The 22,603-nt window shown below is 43.2% G+C and overlaps 1 protein-coding gene across 2 annotated transcripts; it reads right to left on the reverse strand.

Annotated features, from left to right (window-relative positions):
• Positions 1–276: 276 nt before the first annotated feature.
• Positions 277–20,527, reverse strand: LOC139576905 (transmembrane protein 184B-like). 2 transcript variants are annotated; one of them, XM_071403486.1, is made up of 10 exons: positions 20,105–20,527; positions 14,593–14,829; positions 13,336–13,501; positions 3,876–3,966; positions 3,606–3,681; positions 3,421–3,512; positions 2,882–3,051; positions 2,526–2,720; positions 2,018–2,044; positions 1,235–1,599 (listed from the first exon to the last, which is right to left on the reverse strand). In XM_071403486.1, the coding sequence occupies exons 1-10, from the start codon at positions 20,165–20,167 to the stop codon at positions 1,373–1,375; spliced, it is 1,344 nt and encodes a 447-aa protein (XP_071259587.1). In that variant the 5' UTR covers positions 20,168–20,527; the 3' UTR covers positions 1,235–1,372. The 2 variants fall into 2 exon arrangements, with proteins under 2 accessions (XP_071259597.1, XP_071259587.1); XM_071403496.1 differs by lacking the exon at positions 2,018–2,044 and having other exon boundaries at positions 277–1,599.
• Positions 20,528–22,603: the final 2,076 nt, after the last annotated feature.

Genomic DNA, 22,603 nt, shown 5'->3' on the forward strand with positions numbered 1-22,603 from the left:
CCATGATGAAGAAAGCAGCTATATTCAGGCATAACTGAAGTATATTAATGCTGAAGATAGCCAAGGCTTGCCTATGTATTCAAAGAAACAATTTCTGCTCAACAGGATCCTCCCAGAGGCTGGGCTGGAAATCTCTTTGCCTCTTGCCACCAGGGGGAAGAATTGCTTGGTGCCCATACCCTTTGACAACTTCACAGAGTTTCTAAACCCAGAGGTGCAACATTGAAGACTTCCAGGAACGCTTGCGAAACAGACCAGGCTGAGGTTTGAGATGAGAACAGTGAAATGAGTTGTTTATTTTCTCAATCTAAAGACACAACCTAGATTCGAGCCAATGTCTTAAGTAGTTGAACATGTTATTACTCCAACCTTGTGAAGGTGACACACTGACAAGTTTTCAATTTCGTCCAAAAAACATTATCAAGACAGCCTTTGATTAGACGGTCTGCACATGCGCAGTTCGGCGCGATATGACCGTTACACCAACGTGATGGTAAAAACATGCTTGATCTGTGCCGCACATAATGCCCCAATTACGGGATTCTAATCCTGTCTGCTGCGGCCGGGTCCAGCTCTGCTGAGAAGCAAGTTCCTCTTTCATCTGTACTCCGCGTGAGCAATGTTAGTCGCCCACGCCAAACCTCTGTCAACAGCTGTTCCCTCAATACGTCATCAACAACAACCATAACATTCCGGGACACCCCAAATGACCCCCAAAATCCCCCAATTATATTATCCTCACTGTACCTTCCCGTTCATGCCAACACACACTAACACACATCATATAATAATAACCTCCCTTCATAATGGATTCGTTTAAAATGAGAAGAACACCATCAGGTCAATAAACATCAAAATATATAGTGATTTCGGGGTCCCTTAGTGTCTTATCCAAGTCACTCTGAAATCTTAAGTTAGAGAGGGTCCTGCTGACCAAGCGGGTTCTCCCTCTATTTGGCAACATTTCAGGAAGAGGCAGAGCTGGCAAGAGGGTGAGGGGGGATGCTGTATAATTGACAATATTTCAATGGCACTCATGTCAATGGCATGCACGTTGGTGAGTGTTTCTGTCTGGTAGGTCTTTGTAGTGTTAACACACAGCCTGAAGACACCTGGGAATGGTCTATGCACGTGTGTGTGTATTTGTATTGATCCATATTGGCAGTGGTATGTGGCAATGGACCTCTATGTTGTAGGTTGCTTGTATTGTCAATATAGACTGAGAAATATGAGTACTATGTTCATGTACGCAATGAAGTGGATCAGCCAAAGGACTTAAGCCTGTCGATTTGGTACGGCACTGTAGTAGAGTCCATAAAGCCCCTCCCGTCTCCACCCCACAGTAGTACCACCGGTCGGTGTGTAGGTGGGCTCAGAACTCATCGTCGGAACTGAGCAGCAGGGTCTTCTCGTTGTCGCGGGTGCTGAGGTTGCTGTGGCTGCGGGACACCGGCACCCCTCCACGCTGCTCAAGGGTGGACTGCTGTGTGTACTGCTGGTAGGCCGGGGAGAAGTTGTGGATGGCGTCCTGCACCATGTCTCCGGGGTTCATGGTCTCCTTCAGACTGCTGGAGATGCTCTTCATTGGGGCGCAGCGACCTGCCGGGAGAGGATGGAAATAGAGGGAGGATAAGGGATAATGGAAGGAAGAGTGGAACCCTACAGTGAGCAATCTGAATGCCATGAGTAATCAAAATGGAGGATCACATAATACTACTGAACCAAACAGACAGAAACCGCCAGTGGAGCTCCTAGTGCATTGCAAGGGGAGAACTCATACACACCACAAAATAATACATTGATAAAAGCAGCACATACTGTACAATAATGGCAATACAAATGTATAACAGCACTGAGGACGCTCAAAATAAATTGTTTGTACAAAATTAAACTCTATCTCAGAAACAGTTAAAAAATAATAGAATAACAAAATATGAGCACATCACAGAAATGGAGTCAACCAGAAAGTACTGTGGCAGTGAGAAGCCAAACACAGCTGAGCTAGTGGTAGACCTACCGTACTGTCCATAAATAGGAAAGGACCCTTATAGTGCAGCACAGAGAGAGACAGATAGAGAGAGACAGATAAAGAGAGAGGAGGGACATAAGAAAATATACAAGGATGAATATTGAACAATAAAGAAGGAGAAGGGCGAGAGAACAGAACATTAGAATAAGGAAGAGATGGAAGATAAATGAGAGGAGAAAAAGGATTCAACAAAAGAAAAATTGAGTAAAAAACGGAGGGAGTGGAGAGGAGAGAAAGGGAGAATAAAAGAGAGAAAGAAACATTTAGAGACAGCGAGAGCAGGTCAGTGGAACAAAGTCACTGAAATAGACTTGAAGAGCAACCATGGGGAACCAGTTTCCTGAATCCACACTGAACACAGTTCCAGAAACATAAGCAACTGCTTGTGTCATTTAGTCAGGAACACACTAATATGCTAGTGATGACTTGATTTATTTTTTACTTAAACAGTTTTATCTCTAATCTGCATGGATAGTCCCTCCCTCTGTATCCTTACCGTAGGAGTCCAGCCTCTTGTCCATGTAGACCTTGTAGGTGAAGGCGTGGCGCAGGGCCACAGCGGCAAAGAACATCTCAATGCAGATGATAAAGTTCTGGTAGCCGGCGGCGACCGTGCCCTCCCCAACTGACACTTCGGGAGAGTTGATTTTAGGGATGGCTCCACACTTCTCCAGGATGGCCAGCAGCATACCTTATCCCCCAGAGAGAGAGGGAGAGAGAAATCGAGGAAGGAGGATCAGAGTACTGTCAAATCACATTGTGTGTATTATCTGGGAGAGAGGGTCAGCACACTTGGATGCATCATTATCTATGATACATTGTGTGTGTGTGTCGATCGAGAGGTTTCCTTACCCTGCCAGAAAGAGAGGAAGATGACAGACTTGACCATGAGGAACTTGAGCATGGGGCTGTAGGGGACCAGCAGGTTGCGGGTGGCGAAGTAGAAGAGAAAGAGGGCGTAGAGAGACAGGCTGACAGAGAAGTTATAGATGATGGTCACATACAGGTACCCACTGGCCACACTAGAGAGAGAGAGAGGCACAGCCAGCTATCAGAACAGTGTCAACACATAGGGATGTCTTAGCACAGTCTTGTCTTAGAGATTAAGTAATATAATTCCTACTCTGAGATGCTTGACAACTACAACCCCGATATTTCGGTGAAAACAGATTTACAGCCAGAATAGTGTAAATGTAAAAAAACATCTGTGAGAACAAACAAATAACATTTAAACTGTTCATACAGAAAAGTACAGACTAGTAAAAATATTATAGACAAACATGAATCCTCTGTGGCTTTTGAAACAATTCACTTTGAGGTCAACACAGGTTAAGCAAATACTCTGATATAGTATAGAGTAGAATGAGTGAGTGTCCCATAGCCCTACGTACTTGAAGTCTCCATCTCTGTACTTCCCAAAGGCCTGCAGGATGACTGTGATCATGGCCATCAAAGGCTTCACCACACAGAACTGCAGAGTGGCCTGAGAGAGAGAGAATATGTAATGCTGTAACAACTCTGTTCATATGTAAGGGTTTCTCACAAATAATGTGTGAGAAGAAGGCTTTCACTATACCTGTTTGCAGAATCGGAGGAACCCAATGGAGTAAGTCCTTCCCCAGAGACAGCAGGTTCCGTACACACAGCTGGACCTGTAGACAGCCAAGACACAAGCATTTGGTAGTCTGTGTTCTCAAGATCCAAATCGCATGAAAAGAGGTCTCAACCATACAATAAAGTATTGATACACATTACTATTCTGCAGTTGTGGGATTTTTGGATTGTACATGAATTGTATTTTTTTTAAATAAGAGAGGACAAAGAGTGATAATAGAGAGAGACTCACTCAATGGGCTTTCCTCTGATCTCAGCCATGATGGCGCTCTCCCCTCCAAGGTACTCATAACACAGGCTGAGGAAGTTGTAGATCACAAACGCTGCAGAGGAAACACACACAAACACATGTAAGCAGTGTCAGAGAGTTGAGAGAATATGGGGGTAGTTGCCAGTATGCAACTACAGCAGTCTTTTGGTTAACCCAGCAAAGCCTTCATATCCAAAATCAATCCCCCAATCAATCTGTCTGTCTGTGTGTATTTGGTCTGTTTGGACTCTGGGCATCCCTTGAGAATCCAGAAACATTTACAAGAAAGAACACTAACAGAAGTAAACATGTTCTATCTAGAGGCATTGGCCATGTTCCTCTCTACAGTATTAAGGCCTTGGTCCCCATTTCCCATGAGCAGAATGCTGATGTGCTGTGTCAGTGCATGGGCCAGTGCAGAAAGCAAAACAAGATGAGCGACTGAGTCATTGTCCCCAATGGCCTCTGGCTAAACCGCCCTCCATTCTAGCTTGAATCAACATCGCCCTGTCCCACTGTGTGCACACAAAGCTACCCTCCCCCACTCTGTGTGTGTGTGTGTGTGTGTGACAACATGTATTCCAGAGATTCCCATATATTGATATCCATCCAGCTGAATGTTTAGTCCAAAACTATTCAGTTACCATCCTATTTAACAACACATGTACAGTACTGGTATAATCTAATACGCGCCTGTTTATTTGAATCCATTCATTAGCATAAATTATTTATCTAAGAGATTTGAATGGTTCATAGAGATTTTAAATAAATTGTTTCAAATGAACAGAGCACAGTGGTAGGTCCCGACTCCTTGGGACAGACGGAGAGTTGAGGGAAAATCCTCTCCAGTCAGACTGAATCACTTCCAGTTTGTCGGGGCAGAAGAGGCTGCAGGACGAATCCTTTGGCTCTCCTTTGGCTGTGAACACTGTTATTGGTGTCATTGACTGGGAGGAATGTGGTTTCAGCTGCTGTCCCAGGTGTTCAGTCCATGCTAATTTGAGGGTGGTGAAGCAACTACAGGAGGAATCAATCCTGAAGCTTTGCTGCTCTTTCTCCTGTTCTGTCTCTTTTCTGGCATTGGAAACTCCAGCTATAAAGGACCCCTGCCTATTCCATTTGCTTTCCTTGTATATTGTATTTGCACACATATCGCTGCATAGAGGTCTGAGTAGACAATAATGGGGATCCCAGTGGCATCCTTATGGTATTGACACCTGCTATTCGAATGTTTGCAAGCATGCATGTATAAATACACAACATCAGTGTGTGTACTTTGCTGTGTGTGTGTGTGTGTGTGTGTGTGTGAGTGAGTGAGTGAGTGAGTGAGTGAGTGAGTGAGTGAGTGAGTGAGTGAGTGTGTAACTTTATGACAGCACTGGGGCCCTCTATATTTAGCAGTGTGGAGCCCTGGGGCCACAGCTGCTGCCTGTGCGGTGTGCCATGTGCTGGAAGGGAGAGCCCACTCTGTGCAGCCTAGCTGAGCTGTCAGCTCCCCTGCCGTCAATCCATGCGCTCCCAGCACTCACACACATCATACAGTACACACACACAGCATTCTCTCACACATCATAGACTCACACAACTCTCTTTGACACAAGGTAGACAAAATGTGCAATGCAAAGCACTCGTTCATGCATTGAGCGCACTGAGGTCCCCTTTTCCCCACAAACAGACATAGAGTTGAACATTGTACGTACAATAGAGTTTGTCAGGCATAATTTGATGGCAGAGCCGGTAACCAAGGGGCACACCTGTCTATATTATGTAACCACTGTAACAAAATGCTAATGCCAATTTCTGTGGATGTTACTTCTGTTGAGATACAGCCGGCTGGTACAGAACAGCCAGACAATTTATCTGTTCATAAGTGAGTGGTTTCTAAAACTCTTCAAGGCTTCAGTCCTTTGCATACTGTTGCTAGGGAACAGGCCTCCCCTCCCCAGCAATCCCAGCAGGCCTTGGAAACAACAAGAGAACAAAGATGGCCACTCTCGTAAAGGCATAGAGACCGCAAAGCCCATCTGTCACTGGGGACAGAACAGATTCCCAAACACTCGTTACTACGACCAGGGGTTGGAACTGGTTCAGAGAACAGAACTGAAAACTGGAAAATAACTCATTTTTCAAGGAACAAAATCAGAACCGGGAACGAAAGTGATCTATTCTTCTCCGGAACAGAACCATTATTTTAAAAGCATGGGGACCGGTTAATAACGTTCCGGGCATTATATATATTTTTTAAGTCCCACAAAATAATCAAAGCGCCTATGACAGGGAGGGATTTGCAATCAGAAACTTCTTCCAGTGTCGTCCTGCTAGAGGTGTGCCGAGTAGTCGGACAAAACGAGTATAGTAACAGATATCGGTAATTTTCTGTATACGACTTGATCAGAGTATTTTTTGTAATTATCTTCCTCATGTCAGTCAAGTGAGGTGCTACATGGTCTAAATAACTCAACTTGCCAGCTTGCTTGTCTGTAAAGAAAAGGGCGGGCTGTACATTGATCCTGCTACTCTAATTGGATAGAGTGAAGCTGTATTTCTCTGTCCACTCGCTTCATAATTTCACCCGATCACCTTCACTTCTCTGTTTCGGTCTGTTCATTCAGACTGCTGCTGCCTCCTGTTAGCCTGCTACTATGATAAATCAAATGGAAAGGGCGTTTGATATCAAGCTATCAATGTGCATAATATCTAAAAAGCGGGGCGAGGGTAGGGGAAAAAGATGAAATGGAGTCTTATCTCCCTCTCTAACTTAAAGCATCAGCTGTCAGAGCAGCTTACTGATCACTGTACCTGTACACAACCAATCTGTAAATAGCACACCCAACTACCTCATCCCCATATTGTTATTGATTTTCTTGCTCTTTTGCACCCCAATATCTCTACTTGCACATCATCATCTGCACATCTATCACTCCAGTGTTAATGCTAAATTGTAATTATTTCGCATCTATGGCCTATTTATTGCCTTACCTCCCTACTCTTCTACATTTGCACACACTGTACAGTTGTTTTTGTTGCACTGCTTTGCTTTATCTTGGCCAGGTCGCAGTTGTAAATGAGAACTTGTTCTCAACTTGCCTGCCTGGTACGGCAACTGCTCCGCCCACAACCGTAAGGCTCTCCAGAGGGTAGTGAGGTCTGCACAACGCATCACCGGGGGCAAACTACCTGCCCTCCAGGACACCTACACCACCCGATGTCACAGGAAGGCCATAAAGATCATCAAGGACAACAACCACCCGAGCCACTGCCTGTTCACCCCGCTATCATCCAGAAGGCGAGGTCAGTACAGGTGTATCAAAGCAGGGACCGAGAGACTGAAAAACAGCTTCTATCTCAAGGCCATCAGACTGTTAAACAGCCACCACTAACATTTAGTGGCCGCTGCCAACATACTGACTCAACTCCAGCCACTTTAATAATGGGAATTGATGGAAATTATGTAAAAATGTACCACTAGCCACTTTAAACAATGCCACTTAATATAATGTTTACATACCCTACATTACTCATCTCATATGTATATGTATATACTGTACTCAATATCATCTACTGCATCTTGCCATCTTTATGTAATACATGTATCACTAGCCACTTTAAACTATGCCACTTTATGTTTACATACCCTATATTACTCATCTCATATGTATATACTGTACTCTTACCATCTACTGCATCTTGCCTATGCCGTTCTGTACCATCACTCATTCATATATCTTTATGTACATATTCTTTATCCCTTTACACTTGTGTGTATAAGGTAGTAGTTGTGGAATTGTTAGGTTAGATTACTTGTTGGTTATTACTGCATTGTCAGAACTAGAAGCACAAGCATTTCGCTACACTCGCATTAACATCTGCTAACCATGTGTATGTGACAAATAAAATTTGATTTGGTTAAATAAAACTAAAATAAAAAATGCTGACGCGCATTCTGATTGATAGCAAACTTGTCTGCCCGTTACAAATTGAGGACACAGACACACCGCTCCTAATCTGCAACTTGTTTGGTCTATAAACGTACAGGGAGATAAGTAGATGTTGGCAAAATACCTAAGCATATTAAAACATTTACGTTTTTTCTGATCACTAGTATCATCCGATCCGACTATCAACTGTAAATTTATGGATACAAATATGAGCATGGCCATGTCGGCACACACATACTGTATGCCGGCTGAAAATGTTTGCCAGTGTGCATGTAGGTTAAAGTGGGAAGCTTGCAAGCCAAAGAACACCATCCCAACTGTGAAATACGGGGGTGGCAGCATCATGTTGTGGGGGTGCTTTGCTGCAGGAGGGACTGGTGCACTTCACAAAATAGATGGCATCATGAGGACGGAAAATTATGTGGATATATTGAAGCAACATCTGAAGACATCAGTCAGGAGGTTAAAGCTTGGTTGCAAATGGGTCTTCCAAATGGACAATGACCCTAAGCATACTTCAAATGTTGTGGCAAAATGGCTTAAGGACAACAAAGTCAAGGTATTGGAGTGGCCATCACAAAGTCCTGGCCTCAATCCTATAGAAAATGTGTGGGCAGAACTGAAAAAGCATGTGCGAGCAAGGAGGCCTACAAACCTGACTCAGTTACACCAGCTCTGTCAGGAGGAATGGGCCAAAATTCACCCAACTTATTGTGTGAAGCTTGTGGAAGGCTACCTGAAACATTTGACTCAAGTTAAACAATTTAAAGGCAATGCTACCAAATACTAATTGAGTGCATGTAAACTTCTGACCCACTGGGAATGTGATGAAAGAAATAAAAGCTGAAATAAATCCTTCTCTCTACTATTATTCTGACATTTCACATTATTAAAATAAAGTGGTGATCCTAACTGACCTAAGGCAGGGAGTTTTTACTGGGATTAAATGTCAGGAATTGTGAAAAACTGAGTTTAAATGTATTTAGCTAAGGTGTATGTAAACTTCAGACTTCAACTGTAGCTGTAGTCTGCTGACGTTACAAGTGTGATTCAGAAGATTGGGAGAAAGATTTTTAATTAGAGAAGAATGGATCAACTTTTTCAACGTTAGTTAGGGATACTATAGTTATAAAATTTCACATTGGATTTATTAACTACAAAAAGGTAAGACGTGTTTTTAATTCTGGTGCAGCTCAGTACACACAAGCTTGTTAGCTACAGTGGGGAGAACAAGTATTTGATACACTGCTGATTTTGCAGGTTTTCCTACTTACAAAGCATGTAGAGGTCTGTCATTTTTATCATAGGTACACTTCAACTGTGAGAGACGGACTCTAAAACAAAAATCCAGAAAATCACATTGTATGATTTTTAAGTAATTAATTTGCATTTTATTGCATGACATAAGTATTTGAATCATCAGAAAAGCAGAACTTAATATTTGGTACAGAAACCTTCGTTTGCAATTACAGAGATCATACGTTTCCTGTAGTTCTTGACCAGGTTTGCACACACTGCAGCAGGGATGTTGGCCCACTCCTCCATACAGACCTTCTCCAGATCCTTCAGGTTTCGGGGCTGTCGCTGGGCAATACGGACTTTCAGCTCCCTCCAAAGATTTTCTATTGGGTTCAGGTCTGGAGACTGGCTAGGCCACTCCAGGACCTTGAGATGCTTCTTACGGAGCCACTCCTTAGTTGCCCTGGCTGTGTGTTTCGGGTGGTTGTCATGCTGGAAGACCCAGCCACGACCCATCTTCAATGCTCTTACTGAGGGAAGGAGGTTGTTGGCCAAGATCTTGCGATACATGGCCCCATCCATCCTCCCCTCAATACGGTGCAGTCGTCCTGTCCCCTTTGCAGAAAAGCATCCCCAAAGAATGATGTTTCCACCTCCATCCGTCACGGTTGGGATGGTGTTCTTGGGGTTGTACTCATCCTTCTTCTTCCTCCAAACACGGCGAGTGGAGTTTAGACCAAAAAGCTCTATTTTTGTCTCATCAGACCACATGACCTTCTCCCATTCCTCCTCTGGATCATCCAGATGGTCATTGGCAAACTTCAGACGGGCCTGGACATGCGCTGGCTTGAGCAGGGGGACCTTGCGTGCGCTGCAGGATTTCAATCCATGACGGCGTAGTGTGTTACTAATGGTTTTCTTTGAGACTGTGGTCCCAGCTCTCTTCAGGTCATTGACCAGGTCCTGCTGTGTAGTTCTGGGCTGATCCCTTACCTTCCTCATGATCATTGATGCCCCACGAGGTGAGATCTTGCATGGAGCCCCAGACCGAGGGTGATTGACCATCATCTTGAACTTCTTCCATTTTCTAATAATTGCGCCAACAGTTGTTGCCTTCTTACCAAGCTGCTTGCCTATTGTCCTGTAGCCCATCCCAGCCTTGTGCAGGTCTACAATTTTATCCCTGATGTCCTTACACAGCTCTCTGGTCTTGGCCATTGTGGAGAGGTTGGAGTCTGTTTGATTGAGTGTGTGGACAGGTGTCTTTTATACAGGTAACGAGTTCAAACAGGTGCAGTTAATACAGGTAATGAGTGGAGAACAGCAGGGCTTCTTAAAGAAAAACAGGTCTGTGAGAGCCGGAATTCTTACTGGTTGGTAGGTGATCAAATACTTATGTCATGCAATAAAATGCAAATTAATTACTTAAAAATCATACAATGTGATTTTCAGAATTTTTCTTTTTGATTCTGTCTCTCACAGTTGAAGTGTATCTATGATAAAAATTACAGACCTCTACATGCTTTGTAAGTAGGAAAACCTGCAAAATCGGCAGTGTATCAAATACTTGTTCTCCCCACTGTAGCGCTTAGCCAACTCTGAAGTTTAAAGAAAAACAAGTTCCTCCATAGAAGCCGGTCCTCCGTAGGTATAATTCTGTGGGCCTAATTCAGATAATTAATGTCATCACAAGATGCTCAGCGCTTCTAGCCAAGTCTCTACCCTCTCTCGCTCTCTCCCCACCCACAAAATGTCAGTTTCACCTCGCGTCCTACACTTGTCTTTCCATCAAGCATGTAAACAACTCACTGAGCTATAGTTTGCCCGCTCCATAGTAAGCTGCTCTATCCATACTGCATAATTGGTGAAGTAATTTAATGTTGAGTTAAATGTAAAAAAATATATGATTTCAGAGGTTTAAAAAGGAACCATTATAAACCTGTCATCTTTTGGGGTCGAACCGGTTCAGAACTTTATTTTGCAGGTCGAAAAAGTGGAACAGAACAACAACAAAAAAGAATGGTTCTATTCAGAACAAAACTATTGTAAAATGATTTTGTTTCCAACTCCTGCTACGGGACGCAAAAACACAATCATCGAACGTATGTCAACAAGTACTTGTGCAGCTCCGATAGAGTAAAAAGTACATGTGTGATATTGCTTTAAAAAACACAGAACATGTAGTAGCACAGCAGAAAGGTTTCGGCCTTAACAGTGTACTGCAAACAATGGAATGCACCTGTGCTTAGCGCAAATACATTTTTCCATTGCAACATCAAACCATAGACCAGCAGGATGAGCAACAGACCACAAACCATGTCTATCACAGCTCTATTTGAATGTATAAGGAACAAAAATATAAACACAACATGGAACAATTTCAAAGATTTTACTGAGTTACAGTTCATATAAGGAAATCAGTCATTTGAAGTAAATTAGGCCCTAATCTATGGATTTCACAAGACTGTTGGTTACAGACACCTTTAAAACATTGGGCCTCAGGATCTCGTCACGGTGTCTCTGTGCATTCAAATTGCCATTGATAAAATGCAATTGGGTTTGTTGTCCATAGCTTATGCCTGCCCATACAGTAACTCCACCACCGCCATGGAGCAATCTGTTTACATCAGCAAACCGCTCGCCCATCACGACGCAATACATGTGGTCTGCGGTTGTGAGACCGGTTGGACGTACTGCTAAATTCTCTAAAACGACGTAGGAGACGGCTTATGGTAGAGAAATGAACATTCAACTCTCTGGCAACAGCTGTGGTGGACATTCCTCCAGTCACCACGCCAATTGCAAGCACAGTATCTTTTCTCTCTAAAACAAATGTACTTGTATGTATTTTATGTTTCTCAAGGCATTCAGTCTATGGGGGTGCCACAGGGTTAAATTCTAGGGGTGACTCTTTTCTCTGTATATATCAATGATGCAGCTCTTGCTGCGGGTGATTCTTTGATCCACCTCTACGCAGACGACACCATTCTGAATACATCTGGCCCTTCTTTGGACACTGTGTTAACAAACCTCCAAACGAGCTTCAACACCATACAACACTCCTTCCGTAGCCTCCAACTGCTCTTAAATGCCAGTAAAATGAAATGCATGCTCTTCAACTGATCGCTGCCCGCACCCTCCCGACTAGCATTACTACTCTGGACGGTTCTCACTTAGAATATGTGGACAACTACAAATACCTAGGTGTCTGGTTAGACTGTAAACTCTCCTTCCAGACTCACATTAGGCATCTCCAATCCAAAGTTAAATCTAGAATTAGCTTTCTATTTCGCAACAAAGCCTCCTTCACTCATGCTGCCAAACATACCCTCGTAAAACTGACCATCTTACCGATCCTTGACTTCGGCGATGTCATTTACAAAATAGCCTCCAACACTCTACTCAGCAAACTGGATGCAGTCTATCACAGTGCCATCCGTTGTCACCAAAGCCCCATATTCTACCCACCACTGCGACCTGTATGCTCTCGTTGGCTGGTCCTCTCTACATATTTGTCGCCAAACCCACTGGCTCCAGGTCATCTATAAGTCTTTGCTAGGAAAAGCTCCGCCTTATCTCAGCTCACTGGTTAGCATAGCAACTCCCATCCGTAGCAAGCGCTCCAGCAGGTATATTTCACTGGTCATCCCCAAAGCCAACACCTCCTTTGGCCATCTTTCCTTCCAGTTCTCTGCTGCCAATGACTGGAACGAATTGCAAAAATCACTGAAGTTGGAGACATATCTCCCTCACTAACTTTAAGCATCAGCTGTCAGAGCAGCTACTGATGGCTGCAGCTGTACACAGCCCATCTGTAAATAGCCCATCCAACCAACTACCTACCTCATCCCCATATTTGTTTTTGCTTTTCTGCTGTTTTGCACACCAGTAGTTTTACTTGCACATCCTCATCTGCACATATCACTCCAGTGTAAATTGCTAAATTGTAATAACTTCGCCACTATTGGCCTATTTATTGCCTTACCTCCTTACTTCATTTGCACACACTGTATACAGATTTTTCTATTGTGTTATTGACTGTACGTTTGTTTATCCCATGTGTAACTCTGTGTTGTTTTTGTCGCACTGCTTTGCTTTAGCTTGGCCAGGTCGCAGTTGTAAATGAGAACTTGTTCTTAGCTGGCCTACCTGGTTAAATAAAGGTGAAATAAAATGTAAAAAATTATATTCATGCCAATACATTTAAAAACACTATTTTAACAGGTAAAAGTCATACACCATTGACAGGGTGGGAAGGTTCTCACCTTCGTAGCAGTCGCGGACCGTGTCAAAGTAGACGTAGTACTCTTCGTTAGTGAAGAAGAGGAGGCTGAGCCACGAGTCAAAGGCATAGATGGGAACGATGAAGAGGATGCGAACTATGTGCCTCTGCTCATTGGGAGAGCTGTAGTAGCGCAGGTGCATGTAGATCTGTCAAAGGGAGAAAGATACATAGACAAGAAAGAGAAGGACAGAGTGAAGAGGGCATCATTTAATCTCAGCTCCTAAAGGACCTGGCTAGATTATAATGTACTTCATTGTAGGAGAATAATTTAAAAACTATAAACGTGACAGTTAAATAGACAATGAAGTGAAAGGAGGGTAATTGTGTTTGAATAATCAACAGCTTCCTTCTCCCTGAGAGGGACCACAGCTCTGTCAACGTGAGCTAGCTAAAAATGGGCTAGCTGAAACAAGTGTCTCATGAAATCAATGTGTTTTCACTTCACTAGGGCTCAGTGACTGTGACTTTGTGGTCCTGCCCACATCCTGGGGAGAGCAGTCGACATCGTGCGTGTGTGTGTGATGAGAGGATCTGTGTTGTGTTTTTCCATTCGGGTGAGCAGGCTCTGTCATCAGTACCTTTTGTCTACTTCATCCTGTCCCAGGTTCCCACTTACACAATGCTACACCTATCACCTTTCCTGGCCTGGGCACACACACCTTTGGTAAAATAACAAACAGTAGGGCGCTCGCACACAGAGAGCACCGTGCCCATCTTTGTTGCTAGGCAACGGCCCTCACTCTCTGATGTCACTGCAGAGCTAGGTACACCTGTAGTCAGAGCGATGGCTCATCTTTAACCCTTTGTGTGAGCAGCAACACAATGGAGAGGAATCATTAACCTGGGCCTTTCAGTAGCTCTGAACCTATAGGAGGTTAGTGGTCTGCAGGCAACATGACTACATATTTGAAGACCTGCCACAACTACTTTATCATGGCTGAACAGCCTGAGGTGTTCCACGCTGGGTGAGTTCCAGAGTGCATAATCAACCTGGACTTGGCAGGCGTGAGGAATCTAAAGGGATGCCTTGATATGCTTCTGCAGTTTCTATCTGCAATTTGATTTGTGCATACTGAGAAAACTACTGTAGACACTAGGCATCCATCTTATGCAGCAGTGAGACCACACTAACATATGATTTGAGTACAAACAGTTGAAGCATATGTGAGATGCAACATGCAGAAAAACATAGGAGTGTGTGTGTGTTTGTGTGAGAAAGAGTTAACTAGCCCCTTACCTGGTGGCAGGTTATTAGCAGGGCTGTCCAGACAAAGAACCCTGACACGGTCTGGGCAGTGGAGGTCATGAGGAAGTATGGTTCCTCAGGGGTCACCAGGGGGGTGTCTGGCACCCAGGAGGCGTTGGAGCCCGACGGGGCCGCTGTGGTCGGGGACCCTGGGGCCATATCGGCTGGGGAGTCATTTTCCATTCGATCTGACAGGGGCATGCCACGTCTCCACAGCTCCTCCATCATCTGGAAGGAGACAACAGGGGGATATGGTGGGTTTTGGGTTTTCTGGATATTCACAGTCACATTAACAGAAGTAGCTAAATATGTAGAAAAGGTGGAGCTCCATTAAGGAACAGGTTATCGAACACATCACACATGGATGGTTGTCTCGGGCATACCAATAAAAACCTACTACTTTATTCCATTGAACAATTAAAGCTGAAACTAACATCCTAGTGGACAGAGAAAATCTGAATAAGATATGGAGAGGAGAGAGAAAGAGGGGAACCAGAAGGAGCTGAGTGAGGGGGAGAGAGGGGAACCAGAAGGCGCTGAGTGAGGGAGAGAGGTGAACCAGAAGGAGCTGAGTGAGGGGGAGAGAGGGGAACCAGAAGGAGCTGAGTGAGTGAGAGGGGGATGGAAGTTGAGAGAGAGAACACAGACAGAGTGAATCAGTCAGACAGAGCGAATTGGCGTGACATGGGCTGAGGGCCCACTGACCCAAATTCTCCTTCTCCTCTCCTCCTGGTTTGAGAGCAGGGGCGAGCGTAAGAGAGCCACAAATAAATCTCTATGGAGCACACTGAAGGACAGACTGGGTATATCAGTGCCAGTGGGACATACAGTTGAAGTCGGAAGTTTACATACACCTTAGCCAAATGCATTTAAACTCAGTTTTTCACAATTCCTGACATCTAATCCTAGTAACAATTCCCTGTTTTAGGTCAGTTAGGATCACCACTTATTTTAAGAATGTGAAATGTCAGAATAATAGTAGAGAGAATGATTTATTTCAGCTTTTATTTCTTTCATCACATTCCCAGTGGGTCAGAAGTTTACAAAGTTTCCCAAAGATTGGAAAGCAGCTGCGGTCATCCCCCTCTTCAAAGGGGGGGACACTCTTGACCCAAACTGCTACAGACCTATATCTATCCTACCCTGCCTTTCTAAGGTCTTCGAAAGCCAAGTCAACAAACAGATTACCGACCATTTCGAATCCCACCATACCTTCTCCGCTATGCAATCTGGTTTCAGAGCTGGTCATGGGTGCACCTCAGCCACGCTCAAGGTCCTAAACGATATCTTAACCGCCATCGATAAGAAACAATACTGTGCAGCCGTATTCATTGACCTGGCCAAGGCTTTCGACTCTGTCAATCACCACATCCTCATCGGCAGACTCGACAGCCTTGGTTTCACAAATGATTGCCTCGCCTGGTTCACCAACTACTTCTCTGATAGAGTTCAGTGTGTCAAATCGGAGGGTCTGTTGTCCGGGCGTCTGGCAGTCTCTATGGGGGTGCCACAGGGTTCAATTCTTGGACCGACTCTCTTCTCTGTATACATCAATGATGTCGCTCTTGCTGCTGGTGAGTCTCTGATCCACCTCTACGCAGACGACACCATTCTGTATACTTCTGGCCCTTCTTTGGACACTGTTAACAACCCTCCAGGCGAGCTTCAATGCCATACAACTCTCCTTCCGTGGCCTCCAATTGCTCTTAAATACAAGTAAAACTAAATGCATGCTCTTCAACCGATCGCTGCCTGCACCTGCCCGCCTGTCCAACATCACTACTCTGGACGGCTCTGACTTAGAATATGTGGACAACTACAAATACCTAGGTGTCTGGTTAGACTGTAAACTCTCCCTCCAGACTCACATCAAACATCTCCAATCCAAAGTTAAATCTAGAATTGGCTTCCTATTCCGCAACAAAGCATCCTTCACTCATGCTGCCAAACATACCCTTGTAAAAACTGACCATCCTACCAGCCTCGACTTCGGTGATGTCATTTACAAAATAGCCTCCAATACCCTACTCAATAAATTGGATGCAATCTATCACAGTGCCATCCGTTTTTTCACCAAAGCCCCATATAAATATACTATACATATACTACCCACCACTGCGACCTGTACACTCTCATTGGCTGGCCCTCGCTTCATACTCGTCGCCAAACCCACTGGCTCCAGGTCATCTACAAGACCCTGCTAGGTAAAGTCCCCCCTTATCTCAGCTCGCTGGTCACCATAGCAGCACCCACTTGTAGCACGCGCTCCAGCAGGTATATCTCTCTGGTCACCCCCAAAACCAATTCTTCCGTTGGCCGCCTCTCCTTCCAGTTCTCTGCTGCCAATGACTGAAACTAACTACAAAAATCTCTGAAACTGGAAACACTTATCTCCCTCACTAGCTTTAAGCACCAGCTGTCAGAGCAGCTCATAGATTACTGCACCTGTACATAGCCCATCTATAATTTAGCCCAAACAACTACCTCTTTCCCTACTGTGTTTATTTATTTTGCTCCTTTGCACCCCATTATTTCTCTCTACTTTGCACATTCTTCCACTGCAAATCAACCATTCCAGTGTTTTACTTGCTATATTGTATTTACTTCGCCACCATGGCCTTTTTTTTGCCTTTACCTCCCTTGCTCACATTGTATATAGACTTATTTTTCTACTGTATTATTGACTGTATGTTTGTTTTACTCCATGTGTAACTCTGTGTTGTTGTATGTGTTGAACTGCTTTGCTTTATCTTGGCCAGGTCGCAATTGTAAATGAGAACGTGTTCTCAACTTGCCTACCTGGTTAAATAAAGGTTAAATAAATAACATACACTCAATTAGTATTTGGTAGCATTGCCTTTAAATTGTTTAACTTGGTTCAAACGTTTCAGGTAGCCTTCCACAAGCTTCCCACAATAAGTTGGGTGAATTTTGGCCCATTCCTCCTGACAGAGATGGTGTAACTGAGTCAGGTTTGTAGGTCTCCTTGCTCACACACACTTTTTCAGTTCTGTCCACACATTTTCTATGGGATTGAGGTCAGGGCTTAGTGATGGCCACTCCAATACCTTGACTTTGTTGTCCTTAAGCCATTTTGCCACAACTTTGGAAGTATGCTTGGGGTCATTGTCCATCTGGAAAACACATTTGCGACCAAGCTTTAACCTCCTGACTGATGTCTTGAGATGTTGCTTCAATATATCCACATAATTTTCCGTCCTCATGATGCCATCTATTTTGTGAAGTGCATCAGTCCCTCCTGCAACAAAGCACCCCCACAACATGATGCTGCCACTCCAGTGCTTCACGGTTGGGATGGTGTTCTTCAGCTTGCAAGCATTTTTCCTCCAAACATAACAATGGTCATTATGGCCAAATTGTCCTATTTTTGTTTCATCAGACCAGAGGACATTTCTCCAAAAAGTACAATCTTTGTTCCCATGTGCAGTTGCAAACCGTAGTCTGGCTTTTTATGGCGGTTTTGGAGCAGTGGCTTCTTCCTTGCTGAGCGGCCTTTCAGGTTATGGCGATATAGGGCTCGTTTTACTGTGGATATAGATACTTTTGTACCTGTTTCCTTCAGCGTCTTCACAAGGTCCTTTGATGTTGTTCTGGGATTGATTTGCACTTTTCGCTCCAAAGTACGTTCGTCTCTAGGAGACAGAACGGGTCTCCTTCCTGAGCGGTATGACGGCTGCGTGGTCCCATGGTGTTTATACTTGCGTACTATTGTTTGTACAGATGAACATGGTACCTTCAGGTGTTTGGAAATTGCTCCCAAGAATGAACCAGACTTGTGGAGGTCTACAAGTCTGATTTCTTTTGATTTTCCCATGATGTCACGCAAAGAGGCACTGAGTTTGAAGGTAGGCCTTAAAATACATCCACAGGTACACCTCCAATTGACCCAAATGATGTCAAATAGCCTGTCAGAAGCTTCTAAAGCCATGACATTTTCTGGAATTTTCCAAGCTGTTTAAAGACAGTCAATTTAGTGTATGTAAACTTCTGACCCACTGAAATTGTGATACAGTGAATTATATGTGAAATAATCTTTCTGTAAACAATTGTTGGAAAAATTACTTGTTTAATGCACAAAGTAGATGTCCTAACCGACTTGCCAAAACTATAGTTTGTAAGAAATTTGTGGAGGGTTGAAAAATGAGTTTTAATGACTCCAACCTAAGTCTATGTAAACTTCCGACTTCAACTGTATAGCTAATGAGAGGAATTTATTGAATGACAGAAAAATTGTTAACATTTATGAGATTGGTTTGAGTCTTTTAGCCATCAGCAGCACATGATCAATTCCCAAAGTCAGCAAGTTGACTGACCCCTATTGCTCATTAGGTCTGTAATACTGATGTATTGCAGAGTAGCCAGATAGCAGTTTTCTAATGGGAAACTGTGGGCTAAGTGACCAATAGAAAGATGGACAGTAGATTCTCCACACCCTTGTACTCAATCCTGGCATTAGTGATGCTCACTAGGTAATGTGATCGCTAGATGCATCAGTCTGGAGTCCAATGATGGCAATAACCTAATCATTCAGAATAAAACTGATTTAAAAAGGGGATTCAATTAATATGCATGGCTAAATATAGGTAGGTCGTTGCCATGGGTGACTCACGCTGCTGGACGAAGCCTGCTGTATGCATTACATTTGAGGGGGCAGTTACATTTGAGTGTCACACTCGTTTCCCTCAAGTAACTATTGGTTCGTGATAAGCATAGACTATTGACTGATGACTATTGAGATTGAATATCAACAATATGTAGGCCTATTCTTTATAGGCCTAGAGAATGAATGCCTATTAGATTTATAATGTGATTTTCCCATGACACAAATGCTTAACTTTTCAAGAAAAAGGTAAAGGGTTGACACAGTAGTAAAGAATGAAAGTATTGGTCAATATTGATGGCTTCTAAAAACAGCAAACATGTTATATTGATAAGGTATACTGCTGTTCAGTTGTAATTGAGAGCAATGTCTGGTGCATTTCGTTTGGTTCAATGACCAGATAATTCATATAGACACACGACAGGGGAGACTCCATCAATTCCTGCTGACTGAACCTGAGGGTGTATTTCATAACATCTGTTGTACTTTGACCTAAATCCTATCAGTCATCCAACATCGGCTTTTTGACATTGATGCCAAAATGAAACGAAATAAATGTTTTGCAGTTTTCCTCTCCAGATATACTAAAGGCATAACATACTATGGAGAATATAGGGCGTTGTAGTGAGAATAAATGAACATAATTTCCATGCAAAGACTACATTTAAAAAAATAGCCCATTTCCATAATAGAAAAAAGGCAACCAAAACCTCTTTAGGGATGATTTCATTATGAAAATTGTCATTGTACAACAATATGAAAACAGGAGCTGAAATTACAGCTGTGTCATCAAGCGAAAGCTACATTCGTTCGTCGTTCGTTTGGAAACAGTTTCTTTCCATCCATTCTGAACACAAAAACACAGCGCGAGCGGTGGCTTACCTGCATCTGCTGCAGTTGTTTGATTTGTGTACACACTGCGGCTGTTTGAATCCAAGCATACATGTATCCTAAATACGTTATTAGCTACGACAGACACACATTCATAAAATAATTCATACTAAATTAAAATCACTGCAACATAACGTCAAGTGAGAAACCAATTTAAACCATGTTTACAGTTTCATCTAGTTCGCTAGCTAACGTTAGCATCGCTAGTTAGGTAGCTGCTCGCAAACTCTTCAAAGCCTAGGTAAATACAACCTTGTGTCTGTACTAATAGTCCATCTCATGTAGAAAAACTTTATTCAGTCACTATAATTTCAAAATAACAGTATCGGGGAACGCTCGTGAATTCGGCTCCGTTATTCCCCTGTATCTCTCCTAGCGATTCACTACGCTAAGATTTTACAGTAGCAGAACAGCGAAACTCCTCCACCGTTTCTACTGTCACGCAGGCGCAGTAGCTTCATCGCCTTCAGCCACTTTCCCATGATGTAACTCGTATATGCCAGCAGGTCTTGCATTGTTGTACAAACCCAGATTTCAAATATTTGTGTTTGTGTATGAAGAATTTACCAGGTAGTATAAAGTTAATTCATTCAGTAGCTTTGTTTTCATTCGAATAATATTACACATTTCATTGTAAATACATACGTCTTATTAATGAAATAAACGCAATTACTTAGCTCGCTCCAAAATAACTTGTCACAAAACATTTGGATAATAGTTTCCCCATTTTAAAGTTGATTTGTATATCAAAGTGAAAGAAATTAAAGGGGCAACCAAGTTTTCTTCCATTCAATTTCAGTAATATATCCGTACCAGGAAAATGTAACTTAAATATTTATTAAAATCTATAGAATTAGTCAATGACAAGAACAATATTTTCTTACATAATTTCACAAATGTAAACCCTGATCCTTTTAAAAATGTATATGCAAATTGAATGTAAAATGTTTATTAATCCTGACATCTTCATGTATTCAAGTGTAGTGACTTTATATAAATATGTACTGAGATGTCTCATTACTGTATTGACAATTTAATTTCAATTTTGAAAAAAAGCATTTCAGACCCAGTCACACCTCCACAGTTCCCTCAAATGGTCCTCTTTTAGATACAATAACATGTCATTTCCCGAATGCAATGTATAGTCGTGGCCAAAAGTTGAGAGAATGACAAATATTATTTTCCACAAAGTTTGCTGCTTAGGTGTCTCTAGATATTTTTGTCAAATGTTACTATGGAATACTGAAGTATAATTACAAGCGTGTCAAAGGCTTTGGGTTTTTGTTTGTCCACCCGCCTCGAGGATTGACCACTAGTTCTCAATGGGATTAAGGTCTGGGGAGTTTCCTGGCCATGGACCCAAAACATCAATGTTTTTCTCCCCGAGCCACTTATCACTTTTGCCTTATGGCAATGTGCTCCATCATGCTGGAAAAGGCATTGTTCGTCACCAAACTGTTCCTGGATGGTTGGGAGAAGTTGCTCTCGGAGGATATGTTGGTACCATTCTTTATTCATGGCTGTGTTCTTAGGCAAAATTGTGATTGAGCCCACTCCCTTGGCTGAGAAGCAACCCCACACATGAATGGTCTCAGGATGCTTTACTGTTGGCATGACACAGGACTGATGGTAGCGCTTACCTTGTCTTCTCCGGACAAGCTTTTTTCCGGATGCCCCAAACAATCGGAAAGGGGATTCATCAGAGAAAATGACTTTACCCCAGTCCTCAGCAGTCCAATCCCTGTACCTTTTTTTCCTGGAGAGAAGTGGCTTCTTTGCTGCACTTCTTGACACCAGGTCATCCTCCAAAAGTCTTAGCCTCACTGTGCGTGCAGATGCACTCACACCTGCCTGCTGCCATTCCTGAGCAAGCTCTGTACTGGTGGTGCCCCGATCCCACAGCTGAATCAACTTTAGGAAACGGTCCTGGCGCTTGCTGGACTTTCTTGGGCGCCCTGAAGCCTTCTTCACAACAACTGAACCGCTCTCATTGAAGTTCTTGATGATCCGATAAATGGTTGATTTAGGTGCAATCTTACTGGCAGCAATATCCTTGCCTGTGAAGCCCTTTTTGTGCAATGATGACGGCATGTGTTTCCTTGCAGGTAACCAAGAAAGAACAATGATTCCAAGCACCACCCTCCTTTTGAAGCTTCCAGTCTGTTATTCGAACTCAATCTGCATGACAGATTGATCTCCAGCCTTGTCAACACTCACACCTGTGTTAACGAGAGAATCACTGACATGTCAGCTGGTCCTTTTGTGGCAGGGCTGAAATGCAGTGGAATTTTTTTTTGGGGGGGGGGAATTCAGTTAATTTGCATCTGATCACTCTTCATAACATTCTGGAGTATATGCAAATTGCCATCATACAAACTGAGGCAGCAGACTTTGTGAAAATTAATATTTGTGTCATTCTTAACTTCTGGCCACAACTTTACAGTTACAAAAATAAACAGTACACAACACAAGTGCATAGAACTGAAGTAG

Source organism: Salvelinus alpinus, chromosome 1, assembly GCF_045679555.1.
Source record: "Salvelinus alpinus chromosome 1, SLU_Salpinus.1, whole genome shotgun sequence".
NCBI lineage: Eukaryota > Metazoa > Chordata > Actinopteri > Salmoniformes > Salmonidae > Salvelinus > Salvelinus alpinus.